Source organism: Salmo trutta, chromosome 26 (genome assembly GCF_901001165.1).
Source record: "Salmo trutta chromosome 26, fSalTru1.1, whole genome shotgun sequence".
NCBI lineage: Eukaryota > Metazoa > Chordata > Actinopteri > Salmoniformes > Salmonidae > Salmo > Salmo trutta.
This window is the reverse complement of record NC_042982.1, coordinates 47,360,877-47,375,689: the sequence shown is the minus strand read 5'-3', so window position 1 is coordinate 47,375,689 and position 14,813 is coordinate 47,360,877. Positions and strand designations below refer to the sequence as shown.

Here is a 14,813-nt window from a genome sequence, read left to right as displayed (position 1 = left end):
AAAACCTCAGCTTGTTCTCTGACACCTGGAGATCATGTTTTACTGTCTCTATAGATCGTTATAGCAGAACCAAAACCTCAGCTTGTTCTCTGACACCTGGAGATCATGTTTTACTGTCTCTATAGATCGTTATAGCAGAACCACAACCTCAGCTTGTTCTCTGACACCTGGAGATCATGTTTTACTGTCTCTATAGATCGTTATAGCAGAACCAAAACCTCAGCTGGTTCTCTGACACCTGGAGATCATGTTTTACTGCTACACTTGCCACTGGAATTTATAGTAAAGTACAAAAAATTCTGAAGCCCAAGATATTACCTCTCCTCAGCAGATATTACCTCTCCTCAATAGATATTACCTCTCCTCAATAGATATTACCTCTCCTCAGTAGATATTACCTCTCCTCAGTAGATATTACCTCTCCTCAATAGATATTACCTCTCCTCAATAGATATTACCTCTCCTCAGTAGATATTACCTCTCCTCAGTAGATATTACCTCTCCTCAATAGATATTACCTCTCCTCAATAGATATTACCTCTCCTCAGTAGATATTACCTCTCCTCAATGTAAATTACCTCTCCTCAATGTAAATTACCTCTCCTCAATAGATATTACCTCTCCTCAGTAGATATTACCTCTCCTGAATAGATATTACCTCTCCTCAATAGATATTACCTCTCCTCAGTAGATATTACCTCTCCTCAATAGATATTACCTCTCTTCAATAGATATTACCTCTCCTCAGTAGATATTACCTCTCCTCAGTAGATATTACCTCTCCTCAGTAGATATTACCTCTCCTCAATAGATATTATGTCTCCTCAGTAGATATTACCTCTCCTCAATAGATATTACCTCTCCTCAGTAGATATTACATCTCCTCAGTAGATATTACCTCTCCTCAATAGATATTACCTCTCCTCTATAGATATTACCTCTCCTCAATATATATTACCTCTCCTCAATAGATATTACGTCTCCTCAGTAGATATTACCTATCCTCAATAGATATTACATCTCCTCAGTAGATATTACCTCTCCTCAGTAGATATTACCTCTCCTCAGTAGATATTACCTCTCCTCAATAGATATTACCTCTCCTCAATAGATATTACCTCTCCTCAATAGATATTACCTCTCCTCAATAGATATTACCTCTCCTCAATAGATATTACCTCTCCTCAGTAGATATTACCTCTCCTCAATAGATATTACCTCTCCTCAATAGATATTACCTCTCCTCAGTAGATAGTACCTCTCCTCAGTAGATATTACCTCTCCTCAATAGATATTACATCTCCTCAGTAGATATTACCTCTCCTCAGTAGATATTACCTCTCCTCAGTAGATATTACCTCTCCTCAATAGATATTACCTCTCCTCAATAGATATTACCTCTCCTCAATAGATATTACCTCTCCTCAGTAGATATTACCTCTCCTCAATAGATATTACCTCTCCTCAATAGATATTACCTCTCCTCAATAGATAGATATTACCTCTCCTCAATAGATATTACCTCTCCTTAATAGATATTTTGTCTCCTCAGTAGATATTACCTCTCCTGAATATATATTACCTCTCCTCAGTAGATATTACCTCTCCTCAATAGATATTACGTCTCCTCAGTAGCTATTACCTCTCCTCAATAGATATTACCTCTCCTCAATAGATATTACCTCTCCTCAGTAGATATTACCTCTCCTCAATAGATATTACGTCTCCTCAGTAGATATTACCTCTCCTCAATAGATATTACCTCTCCTCAGTAGATATTACGTCTCCTCAGTAGATATTACCTCTCCTCAGTAGATATTACGTCTCCTCAGTAGATATTACCTCTCCTCAATAGATATTACCTCTCCTCAATAGATATTACCTCTCCTCAGTAGATATTACCTCTCCTCAATAGATATTACCTCTCCTCAGTAGATATTACGTCTCCTCAGTAGATATTACCTCTCCTCAGTAGATATTACGTCTCCTCAATACCCTATCCTGCTTTTGATACTTTATGTAATTATTTGAGTCCCTATATGTGTCCCAGATTTGACCCTGTTCCCTAATGGGTTCTGGTCCCTGTGGTTAAGAAATAAGGCCAGAGAAGGTGTGGTATAAGGCCAATATAACAAGGCTAAATGATATTCTTAAGCAAGACGCATGGCGGAGTGCCTTGACACTGCCCTTAGCCGTAATATATTGGGCATATATCACAATCTCCAGAGTTGCCTTATTGCTGTTATAAGCTGGTTACGAACGTAATTAGAGCAGTAAAAAAAGCATATTTTGTCATACCCGTGGTATAGTGTACGGTCTGATATACCATGGCTGTCAGCCAATCAGCATTCAGGGCTTGAACCACCCAGTTTATAATCTCATTTATACAACAGGAGAGGCCATTGATTAGCTAAACAGGTATACTGTAGGATGTTCATTTGATCACCCTGTTGCATGAGAACTTTCCTGCAATACAGGACGGGATGGCAGGTAGCCTAGTGGTTAGAGCGTTGGGCCAGTAACCAAAAGGTTGTTAGATCAAATCTCTTGAGCTGACAAGGTAAAAATATGTCATTCTGAACAAGACAGTTAACTCTTCCCTGCTAGGCTGTCAATGTAAATACAAATGTGTTTTTAGCTGACTTGCCTAGTTAAATAAAGTTTTAAAAAAAACAACACTTGTAGCGTATTTGAGGTTTAAAAAGGCTTCTGAAGTTTGTAATTTACATTTCAGACTTGATTGGCCTTCATGAAAAATGGATCAACCCTTACAAAAATATCCATTAAATATAATCCACATAATAATTCCTATTAATGCATGATTCATTTCCTGCTGTAGCAAACTGGCTCAAATTAAGATCCTACATCTGTAGGTTATGTGTCTTCTGTGATTTGAGGAGAGACAGATATGGAGAGCAAAAGAGAAGGGTTCTTACAGGGACTGTGGCTGAAATAGCACCCTCTTCTCCTTATGGTTCTCTGGTCAAAAGTAGTGCACTATATAGTACACAGGGTACCATTTGGGAGAAGGCCAGAGACTGATGAATCAATGGCCACCACAGTAACATTCCGACTGAGGCCTTCCATTCCGCCACTGTGATGGCAGATTCTTAGCCTGGGTCATGTTCAGTAGAGCACATTGTAGCAAACGTTTTGCAACCGAACACAAAAAAAAACAATTTAAAGCTAAGGTTAGTACCTCACCGTTTCGAACATGATTTTCACCATACTGAACATGACTTCGTTTTCACATAGTGAGCTGTTTCAGATAATGTGTTAGCGTCGAAATACACTGATAATATCCATAAATCTGACAGGTTAGCCTCCTGAGAACGATTCAATTAAAAACGTTTATTCTCTCTTTTTTTGTGGGTGGAGACCCCCTACCCTTCATAAGGCTTCACAATATGTGACGGTAGTATTAATATCTTTAACTCTCCTGGGGTGAAGCAGCTTTTCGTTTCACAGCATGAGCCCTTTCATATTTTTTATTGAAGAGATTTCCTTTGATCTCTCCTCTTCTCTTCGAAAGCTGAGTTAGCTAGCCCCCCTTGCACATCACACAATGAAACTGGTCAGTGTGCTTTCCTGTTGTAGCCCTGCTAACGATAATGAGTCGTTAGGAATTCCTCGGGATGGTCAGGATGTTGTGTCATTGTCCCTAGAAGGTTCCTAGCAAACTGGGGACTAGACAATACCTCCAGGAGACCATGACACAACGTCCCAAGAACGTCCTAAAAAGATGGGAACTTGAAAAAGGTCCCCCCCAGAGAATGTTCCCTTGGGACCATCACACGACGTCCTAAGGGCTAGTAAAATGGACGTCATGAGAACGTCATACAAAGGTCCTGACGTGGTCCTCAGTGACATCCTGGGACCTTACAGGGAACTAGAAAAGGTAATCCTGAGAAACGTTCTACACGTCGTCATGCCGAAACCTTTAAGGAACCTAATGGGAACATTGTCGAATGTCCTCAGTATGTCTCTTGTTTGCTTGGAACACTCACTCGTTAGTAAATAGTATGTCTGTGTGTGTGAGTGTGCATGTGCGTGTACATGTGCGTGTGCTTGTGTGTGTGTGTGTGTGTGTGTGTGTGTGTGAGGACATGTTTAACTATACTTGTGGCAACCAGAAGTCCCAACAAGAATAGTAAAAAAAACGAACATGAACATTCAGAACATACAGGGTGTTACATTCAGAACATACAGGGTGTTACATACAGGGTGATACACTCAGAACATACAGGGTGTTACACTCAGAACATACAGGGTGATACATTCAGAACATACAGGGTGTTCCATACAGGGTGATACACTCAGAACATACAGGGTGTTACATTCAGAACATACAGGGTGATACATTCAGAACATACAGGGTGATACATTCAGAACATACAGGGTGTTACATTCAGAACATACAGGGTGTTACATTCAGAACATACAGGGTGTTCCATACAGGGTGATACACTCAGAACATACAGGGTGTTACATACAGGGTGATACACTCAGAACATACAGGGTGTTACACTCAGAACATACAGGGTGATACATTCAGAACATACAGGGTGTTCCATACAGGGTGATACACTCAGAACATACAGGGTGTTACATTCAGAACATACAGGGTGATACATTCAGAACATACAGGGTGATACATTCAGAACATACAGGGTGTTACATTCAGAACATACAGGGTGTTACATTCAGAACATACAGGGTGTTCCATACAGGGTGATACACTCAGAACATACAGGGTGTTCCATACAGGGTGATACACTCAGAACATACAGGGTGTTACATTCAGAACATACAGGGTGATACATTCAGAACATACAGGGTGATACATTCAGAACATACAGGGTGTTACATTCAGAACATACAGGGTGTTACATTCAGAACATACAGGGTGTTCCATACAGGGTGATACACTCAGAACATACAGGGTGTTCCATACAGGGTGATACACTCAGAACATACAGGGTGTTACATTCAGAACATACAGGGTGATACATTCAGAACATACAGGGTGACACATTCAGAACATACAGGGTGTTACATTCAGAACATACAGGGTGTTACATTCAGAACATACAGGGTGTTCCATACAGGGTGATACACTCAGAACATACAGGGTGTTCCATACAGGGTGATACACTCAGAACATACAGGGTGTTACATTCAGAACATACAGGGTGATACATTCAGAACATACAGGGTGTTACATTCAGAACATACAGGGTGATACATTCAGAACATACAGGGTGTTACATTCAGAACATACAGGGTGTTACATTCAGAACATACAGGGTGATACATTCAGAACATACAGGGTGATACATTCAGAACATACAGGGTGATACATTCAGAACATACAGGGTGTTACATTCAGAACATACAGGGTGTTACATTCAGAACATACAGGGTGATACACTCAGAACATACAGGGTGTTACATACAGGGTGATACATTCAGAACATACAGGGTGATACATTCAGAACATACAGGGTGATACATTCAGAACATACAGGGTGATACATTCAGAACATACAGGGTGTTACATACAGGGTGATACATTCAGAACATACAGGGTGATACATTCAGAACATACAGGGTGATACATTCAGAACATACAGGGTGATACATTCAGAACATACAGGGTGTTACATACAGGGTGATACATTCAGAACATACAGGGTGATACACTCAGAACATACAGGGTGATACACTCAGAACATACAGGGTGTTACATACAGGGTGATACATTCAGAATATGCAGGGTGATACATTCAGAACATACAGGGTGTTACATTCAGAACATACAGGGTGATACACTCAGAACATACAGGGTGTTACATGCAGGGTGATACATTCAGAACATACAGGGTGATACATTCAGAACATACAGGATGATACATTCAGAAGATACAGGGTGTTACATACAGGGTGATACATTCAGAACATACAGGGTGATACACTCAGAACATACAGGGTGATACATTCAGAACATACAGGGTGTTTCATACAGGGTGATACATTCAGAACATACAGGGTGATACATACAGGGTGATACATTCAGAACATACAGGGTGATACATACAGGGTGATATATTCAGAACATACAGGGTGTTACATACAGGGTGATACACTCAGAACTTACAGGGTGTTACATTCAGAACATACAGGGTGATACATTCAGAACATACAGGGTGTTACATTCAGAAAGATGAACAGCTCCAGCATGGTATGAAGTGGTCAGCCAATCTGAAGTAAAGTTCAGACTCTTACCCTGTAATAAGCTCTGGCATGGGGAATAGGTTTTGTTGTGCCCTCTTCACGACTGTCTAGGTGTGCTTGGACCATGTTAGTTTGTTGGTGATGTGGACACCAAGGAACTTGAAGGTCTCAACCTTCTCCACTACAGCCCCGTCGATGAGAATGGGGGCGTGCTCGGTCATCCTTTTCCTGTAGTCCACAATCATCTCCATTGTCTTTATCACGTCGAGGGAGAGGTTGCTGTCCTTGCACCACCCGTCCAGGTCTCTGACCTCCTCCCTATAGGCTGTCTCATCATTGTCGGTGATCAGGCCTACCACTGTTGTGTCATCAGCAAACTTAATGATGATGTTGGAGTCGTGCCTGGCCGTGCAGTCATGAGTGAACAGGGAGTACAGGAGGGGACTGAGCACGCACCCCTGGGGAGCTCCAGTGTTGAGGATCAGCGTGGTGGATGTGTTGCTACCTACCCTCACCACCTGTGGGCGGCCCTTCAGGAAGTCAAGGATACAGTTCCAGAGGGAGGTGTTTAGTCCCAGGATCCTTAGCTTAGTGATGAGCTTTGAGGGCACTATGGTGTTGAACGCTGAGCTGTAGTCAATGAATAGCATTCTCACATAGGTGTTCCTTTTGTCCAGGTGTGAAAGGGCAGTGTGGAGTGCAATATAGATTGCATCATCTGTCGATCTGTTGATGCGGTATGCAAATTGGAGTGGGTCTAGGGTTTCTGGGATAATGGTGTTGATGTGAGCCTGCCTTTCAAAGCATTTCATGGCTACAGACTTGCGTGCTACGGGTCAGCTGATGCTCTCATGCGTGTTTCAGTGTTACTTGCCTCGAAGCGAGCATGGAAGTCATTTAGCTTGTGTGGTAGGCTCGTGTTACTGGGCAGCTCTCAGCTGTGCTTCCCTTTGTAGTCTGTAATAGTTTGCAAGCCCTGCCACATCCGACGAGCGTCGGAGCCGGTGTAGTATGATTCAATCTTAGTCCTGTATTGGAGCTTCGCCGGTTTGATGGTTCATCAGAGGGCATATTGGGATTTCTTATAAGCTTCCGGGTTAGAGTCATGCTCCTTGAAAGTGGCAGCTCTACCCTTTATCTCAGTGCGGATGTTGCCTGTAATCCATGGCTTCAGGTTGGGGTATGTGCGTACAGTCACTGTGGGGACGACTTCATCGATGCACTTATTGATGAAGCCAGTGACTGATATGGTGTACTCCTCAATGCCATCGGAAGAATCCCGGAACATATTCCAGCCTGTGATAGCAAAATCAAATCAAATTTATTTATATAGCCCTTCTTACATCAGCTGATATCTCAAAGTGCTGTACAGAAACCCAGCCTAAAACCCCAAACTGCAAGCAATGCAGGTGTAGAAGCACGGTGGCTAGGAAAAACTCCCTAGAAAGGCCAAGACCTAGGAAGAAACCTAGAGAGGAACCAGGCTATGAGGTGTGGCCAGTCCTCTTCTGGCTGTGCCGGGTGGAGATTATAAGAGATTATAACAGCACATGGCCTAGATGTTCAAATGTTCATAAATGACCAGCATTGTCAAATAATAATCATCATAGTAGTTGTCGAGGGTGCAACAAGTCAGTAACACATGCTATAGCAAAACAGTCCTGTAGTTTAGCATCTGCTTCATCTTACCATTTTTTTATAGACCGAGTCACTGGTGTTTCCTGCTTTAATTTTAGCTTGAAATCAGGATGATAGAATTATGGTCAGATATGCCAAATGGAGGGAGAGCTTTGTACGTGTCTCTGTGTGTGGAGTAAAGGTGGTCGAGAATTTTGTTTTCCTCTGGTTGCACATTTAACATGCTGATAGAAATGAGGTAAAACTAGATAGTATGGTCTACAGCTTGTCATGGGATACTCTACCTCAGGCAATCAAAACCTTGATACTTCCTTAGATATCATGCACCATCTGTTGTTTACAGAAATGCATAGGCCTCCGCCCCATGTCTTACCAGAGGCTGCTGTTCTGTCCTGCCGATAGAGCATATAACCCGCTAGTCATTTGTTTTAGATCAAATGTAGTGTGACACTTGTTAGCAGAAACACAGTAGACAGGGAGGGGACTGCATGCTACAGCAGCCTACATTTAACACAGTAGACAGGGAGGGGACTGCATGCTACAGCAGCCTACATTTAACACAGTAGACAGGGAGGGGACTGCATGCTACAGCAGCCTACATTTAACACAGTAGACAGGGAGGGGACTGCATGCTACAGCAGCCTACATTTAACACAGTAGACAGGGAGGGGACTGCATGCTACAGCAGCCTACATTTAACACAGTAGACAGGGAGGGGACTGCATGCTACAGCAGCCTACATTTAACACAGTAGACAGGGAGGGGACTGCATGCTACAGCAGCCTACATTTCATCTTCAGATGAAGACTTTGAACCCTTGATCTTTCCTTAATATGTCTGAACTGCAGAATGAATACAATCCCACATGGCACTCTATTCCTTATTTAATGCACTGGGCCCCGGTCAAAACTAGTACTCTGTATAGGGCTGATATAAATACTATGCATGCCCAGTCTCTCTTGGCTAAGAGTTGAGGTGTGACTGACTGCATCACTTCTTCTTTTTATGAGAAGCATTAATGTGTTGAAAATCCCAAATTATTTGCATAGTCAATTTACACACAGCACTGACACACACACTTATCCCACCAGACATGCCACCAGGGGTCTTTTCACAGTCCCCAAATCCAGAACAAATTCAAGAAAGTGTACAGTATTATATAGAGCCCTTATTGCATGGACCTTCCTTCCATCTCATATTGCTAAAATAAACAGCAAACCTGGTTTCAAAAAAACAGATAAAGCAACATCTCACGGCACAACGCCTCTCCCCTATTTGACCTAGATAGTTTGTGTGTCTGCATTGATATGTAGGCTACGTGCCCCTTTTTAAAAAATGTATGTAGTTCTGTCCTTGAGCTGTTCGTGTCTATTAATGTTCTGTATTATGTTTCATGTTTCGTGTGGAACCCCAGGAAGAGTATCTACTGCTTTAGGAACAGCTAATGGGGATCCTAATAAAATACCCCCCAAAAAGGATATTTAACGATTACACAGGGATCATTAATATACAATATACATGTCCTGATATGTAGGCTACGTTTGCCTTTTTTAAATGTACGTAGTTCTGTCCTTGAGCTGTTCTTGTCTATTAATGTTCTGTATTATGTTTCATGTTTCGTGTGGAACCCCAGGAAGAGTAGCTGCTGCTTTTACAGCAGCTGATGGGGATCCTAATAAAATACCAAAATATGGTTTCAGTTGGTCCACTGACCCAGGTCTCACATCTCGGTACAGTATGTGGCTGTAAGGCATAATTGCCCAACATTTCCAGTGACTTGGTAAACATTCATGTACCGAGTGATGACTGTTGGGATTAAAGAGCCTACTACAGCAGAAACCTACCCTGAGTCTCACCTGTTATCAGGGTCATATTCATTAGTGCAAAACGTAGCAAAATGTTTTACAATGGAAAGTGGAAACAAGTGTTTCCTATTGTACACATCAGTAATCCCTCCCTGTTTTAGTCTGTTTTCTTCTGTTAGGTGCCTGGTGAATATACATTGCTGTGAAAAAGTATTTGACCCCTTTCTGATTTTCTCTGTTTGTGCATATTTTTTTATATTTAATGTCATCCGATTTTCAACCAAAACCTAATATTAGATAAAGGGAACCTTAGTTTAAAATAATATATTTCATTTATTTTATTAACAAAGTTATGCAACACCCAATTCCCCTGTGTGAAAAAGTAGTTGCCCCCTTTACACTCAATAACTGGTTGTTCCACCTTTAACTGCAACGACTCCAACCAAACACTTCCTGTGGTTGTTGATCAGTCTCTCACGTCGCTGCGGAGGAATTCTGGGCCGCTCTTCCATGCAGAACTGCTTTAACTCAGTGACATTTGTGGGTTTTCAAGCATGAACTGCTCGCTTCAGGTCCTGCTACAACATCTCAGTTGAGATTAGGTCTGGGCATTGACTAGGCCGTTCCTAAACTTCAAATGTGTTGCTTTTTAGCCATTTTCATGTAGACTTGATTGGGTGTTTTGGATCATTGTCTTGCTGCATGACTCAGCAGGGCTTCTGCTCACAGACGGATGGGTCTGACATTCTCCTGTAGAATTATCTGATACAGAGCAGAAATCATGGTTCTTTCTATAAAAGCAAGTGGTGCAGGTCTTGAGGCAGCAAAGCATCCCTAAACCATCACACTACCACCACCGTACTTGACTGATGGTATGAGGTTGTTACTGTGGAATGCAGTGTTTGGTTTTTGCCAGTCATAATGGGACCCATGTCGTGTGTAATTGTGTTATTTTTAACATCAGATTCCCATGATCTAATATTAGGTTTTGGTTGATGACCTGATAACATTCAGTATCAAAAATATACAAAAGTAGAGAAAATTAGAAAGAGGGCAAATACTTTTTCACAGCACTGTAACCCAGGTTTTGTGGAAATTAAACAAGCTGGTACTAGGCCTATGGTAGGTATTGTAATTGTCTTAAAACCTGAGAAATGTAAATTATGTTCTCTCTGCTTGGTAGACTAACTATGAAAATCAGAATTCAGTTCAATTGCATCTTGATGTCTGACATGAAACTCAAAACATCATCACAACATAATTTCCATGAGATGATGAGGCTTAGCTTGTTGTTATTTATCATGTGAAGGTTGACCTTCATAACGGTTAGCCTGTTGTTATTTCTCATGTGAAGGCTGACCTTAGTAACGGTTAGCCTGTTGTTATTTCTCATGTGAAGGCTGACCTTCCTAACGGTTAGCTTGTTGTTATTTCTCATGTGAAGGCTGACCTTCCTAATGGTTAGCCTGTTGTTATTTCTCATGTGAAGGCTGACCTTCCTAACGGTTAGCTTGTTGTTATTTCTCATGTGAAGGCTGACCTTCCTAATGGTTAGCCTGTTGTTATTTCTCATGTGAAGGCTGACCTTGCTAATGGTTAGCCTGTTGTTATTTCTCATGTGAAGGCTGACCTTAGTAACGGTTAGCCTGTTGTTATTTCTCATGTGAAGGCTGACCTTAGTAACGGTTGTTTACAATCCGCCTGTTAACAGATGATCACGTCGTGGTGGAAAAACCTGCTTCACTTGGATGACAGAGTGCCGCTGAATTGTAGACTAGGGATGCATCCCAAATGGCACACTCTTTACTAAATAGTGCACTACTTTTAACCAGAGCCCTGTGGAATAGCGTGCGATTTGGGACGCAGGCTACACAGATTGGTGATTGCAGAATCGTAATGTGATTGGTCACTTGAATAGAGGAGCCATGTCTTGTGTCCTTAATCATAGCTTTGTGTAGATACTATTAATCTACATATTGATCAGAATTTGTTTTCTTTAAATCCAAGCCCTCAAAGGGGCAACTAACAGTGATACAGTATTTATTGTGTCAGGATGTAGATGCAGTGTTTGTGTTTTCCGTTAGGCCTGTGTGTTGTATAGGAGTTAACCATGCTGCTACTGGTACTGGTCCTTCTAAGGAATGGAACAACATTCATAGATCATAGGTAGGCCCTAACTGTAGGAACCCTATTCCCTGTATAGAAACCGTATTCCCAGTATAGGAACCCTATTCCCTGTATAGGAACCAGGAACCCTATTCCCTGTATAGGAACCCTATTCCCTGTATAGGAACCCTATTCTCTGTATAGGAACCCTATTCCCTGTATAGGAACCAGGAACCCTATTCCCTGTATAGGAACCCTATTCCCTGTATAGGAACCCTATTCCCTGTATAGAAACCCTATTCCCTGTATAGGAACCCTATTCTCTGTATAGGAACTAGGAACCCTATTCTCTGTATAGGAAACCTATTCTCTGTATAGGAACCCTATTCTCTGTATAGGAACCCTATTCCCTGTATAGGAACCCTATTCCCTGTATAGGAACCCTATTCCCTGTATAGGAACCATATTCCCTGTATAGGAACCCTATTCCCTGTATAGGAACCCTATTCTCTGTATAGGAACCCTATTCCCTGTATAGGAACCCTATTCCCTGTATAGGAACCCTATTCTCTGTATAGGAACCCTATTCCCTGTATAGGAACCCTGTTCTCTGTATAGGAACCCTATTCCCTGTATAGGAACCCTATTCCCTGTATAGGAACCCTATTCCCTGTATTGGAACCCTATTCCATGTATAGGAACCTTATTCTCTGTATAGGGTGTAATTTGGGACACACAAAAACAGAGAGCCAATGGAATGGTGTCTACTCTAAGCATCAATTAATGTGTTGAATTGATCTCTGACCTGAGTCAACAGATCTTGCATAACGAGGGGTGTGTCCTTAAACAGTAACCAGGGGTGTGTCCTTAGACAGTAACCAGGGGTGTGTCCTTAAACAGTAACCAGGGGTTTGTCCTTAAACAGTAACCAGGGGTGTGTCCTTAGACAGTAACCAGGGGTGTGACCTTAGACAGTAACCAGGGGTGTGTCCTTAAACAGTAACCAGGGGTGTGTCCTTAGAAAGTAACCAAAGGGTGTGTCCTTAGACAGTAACCAAGGGTGTGTCCTTATTGATGACCCAGACCCACAGTAGAACAGGGTTAGTTATTGATAACCCAGACCCACAGTAGAACAGGGTTAGTTATTGATAACCCAGACCCACAGTAGAACAGGGCTAGTTATTGATAACCCAGACCCACAGTAGAACAGGGTTAGTTATTGATAACCCAGACCCAGACCCACAGTAGAACAGGGTTAGTTATTGATAACCCAGACACAGACCCACAGTAGAACAGGGCTAGTTATTGATAACCCAGACCCAGACCCACAGTAGAACAGGGTTAGTTATTGATAACCCAGACCCACAGTAGAACAGGGTTAGTTGTTGATAACCCAGACACAGACCCACAGTAGAACAGGGTTAGTTATTGATAACCCAGACCCACAGTAGAACAGGGTTAGTTATTGATAACCCAGACCCACAGTAGAACAGGGTTAGTTATTGATAACCCAGACCCACAGTAGAACAGGGTTAGTTATTGATAACCCAGACCCACAGTAGAACAGGGTTAGTTATTGATAACCCAGACACAGACCCACAGTAGAACAGGGTTAGTTATTGATAACCCAGACACAGACCCACAGTAGAACAGGGTTAGTTATTGATAACCCAGACCCACAGCAGAACAGGGTTAGTTGTTGATAACCCAGACCCACAGTAGAACAGGGTTAGTTATTGATAACCCAGACCCACAGTAGAACAGGGTTAGTTATTGATAACCCAGACACAGACCCACAGTAGAACAGGGTTAGTTATTGATAACCCAGACACAGACCCACAGTAGAACAGGGATAATTATTGATGACCCAGACGCAGACCCACAGTAGAACAGGGTGGAATAGCATTGTAAATAACTATAACTGTGTAGAATAGCATTGTAAATAACTATAACTGTGTAGAATAGCATTGTAAATAACTATAACTGTGTAGAATAGCATTGTAAATAACTGTCGCTTTGTAGAAAAGCAGATATTAATGCTGTTAATATTGTTGTTTTGTCCTGGTGCAGATCTGGGGTCCTTCAGTGGGAGGACGAGAGGAGGCGTGTCTGTAAGGGAAGGACAAGGAGTGGTGCTCATGTGTACCCCTCCACCTCATTCACCAGGTAAGACCCTGGCCCCTGACCCCTAACCCCTGACCCCTGGCCCCTAACCCCTGGCCCGTAACCCTCCCCATGTGTACCCCTCCACCTCATTCTCCAGGTAAGACCCTGACCCCTGGCCCCTGACCCCTAACCCCTGGCCCCTGACCCCTAACCCTCCTCATGTATTCTCCTCCACCTCATTCTCCAGGTAAGACCTTAACCCCTAACCCCTGGCCCCTAACCCTCCTCATGTGTTCCCCTCCACCTCATTCTCCAGGTAAGACCTTAACCCCTAACCCCTGGCCCCTAACCCTTCTCATGTGTACCCCTCCAACTCATTCTCCAGGTAATATTTCCCAATCTCATCATATCTAGCACACCTATAGGAGTTTAGTATTGTATTGCTCTGTTCTTTCTCTTACTGAACCGTTACTGAGACTGTAGAAACATGAGATGCACCTTAAGAAACCTTTAAGGTCTGAGGGCCCGGGGATGGGTTCTACTAAGCTATATGGAATTGGGCCCGGGGATGGGTTCTACTAAGCTATATGGAATTGGGTCCGGGGCTGGGTTCTACTAAGCTATACGGAATTGGGCCCGGGGATGGGTTCTACTAAGCTATATGGAATTGGGCCCGGGGATGGGTTCTACTAAGCTATATGGAATTGGGCCTGGGGATGGGTTCTACTAAGCTATACGGAATTGGGCCCGGGGATGGGTTCTACTAAGCGATATGGAATTGGGCCCGGGGATGGGTTCTACTAAGCTTTACGGAATTGGGCCTGGGGATGGGTTCTACTAAGCTATACCGAATTGGGCCTGGGGATGGGTTCTACTAAGCTATATGGAATTGGGCCTGGGGATGGGTTCTACTAAGCGATATGG

At 42.6% G+C, this 14,813-nt stretch overlaps 1 protein-coding gene across 1 annotated transcript in view; it reads left to right on the top strand.

Moving 5' to 3' along the window:
* The window catches only part of LOC115163940 (contactin-5), a 509,156-nt gene that overhangs the window by 282,663 nt on the left and 211,680 nt on the right, over positions 1–14,813 (top strand). The window contains exon 6 of the mRNA XM_029716131.1: positions 13,854–13,949. Within this exon, the coding sequence (XP_029571991.1) occupies positions 13,854–13,949 (96 nt within the window). The remainder of the gene's footprint in view (positions 1–13,853; positions 13,950–14,813) is intronic.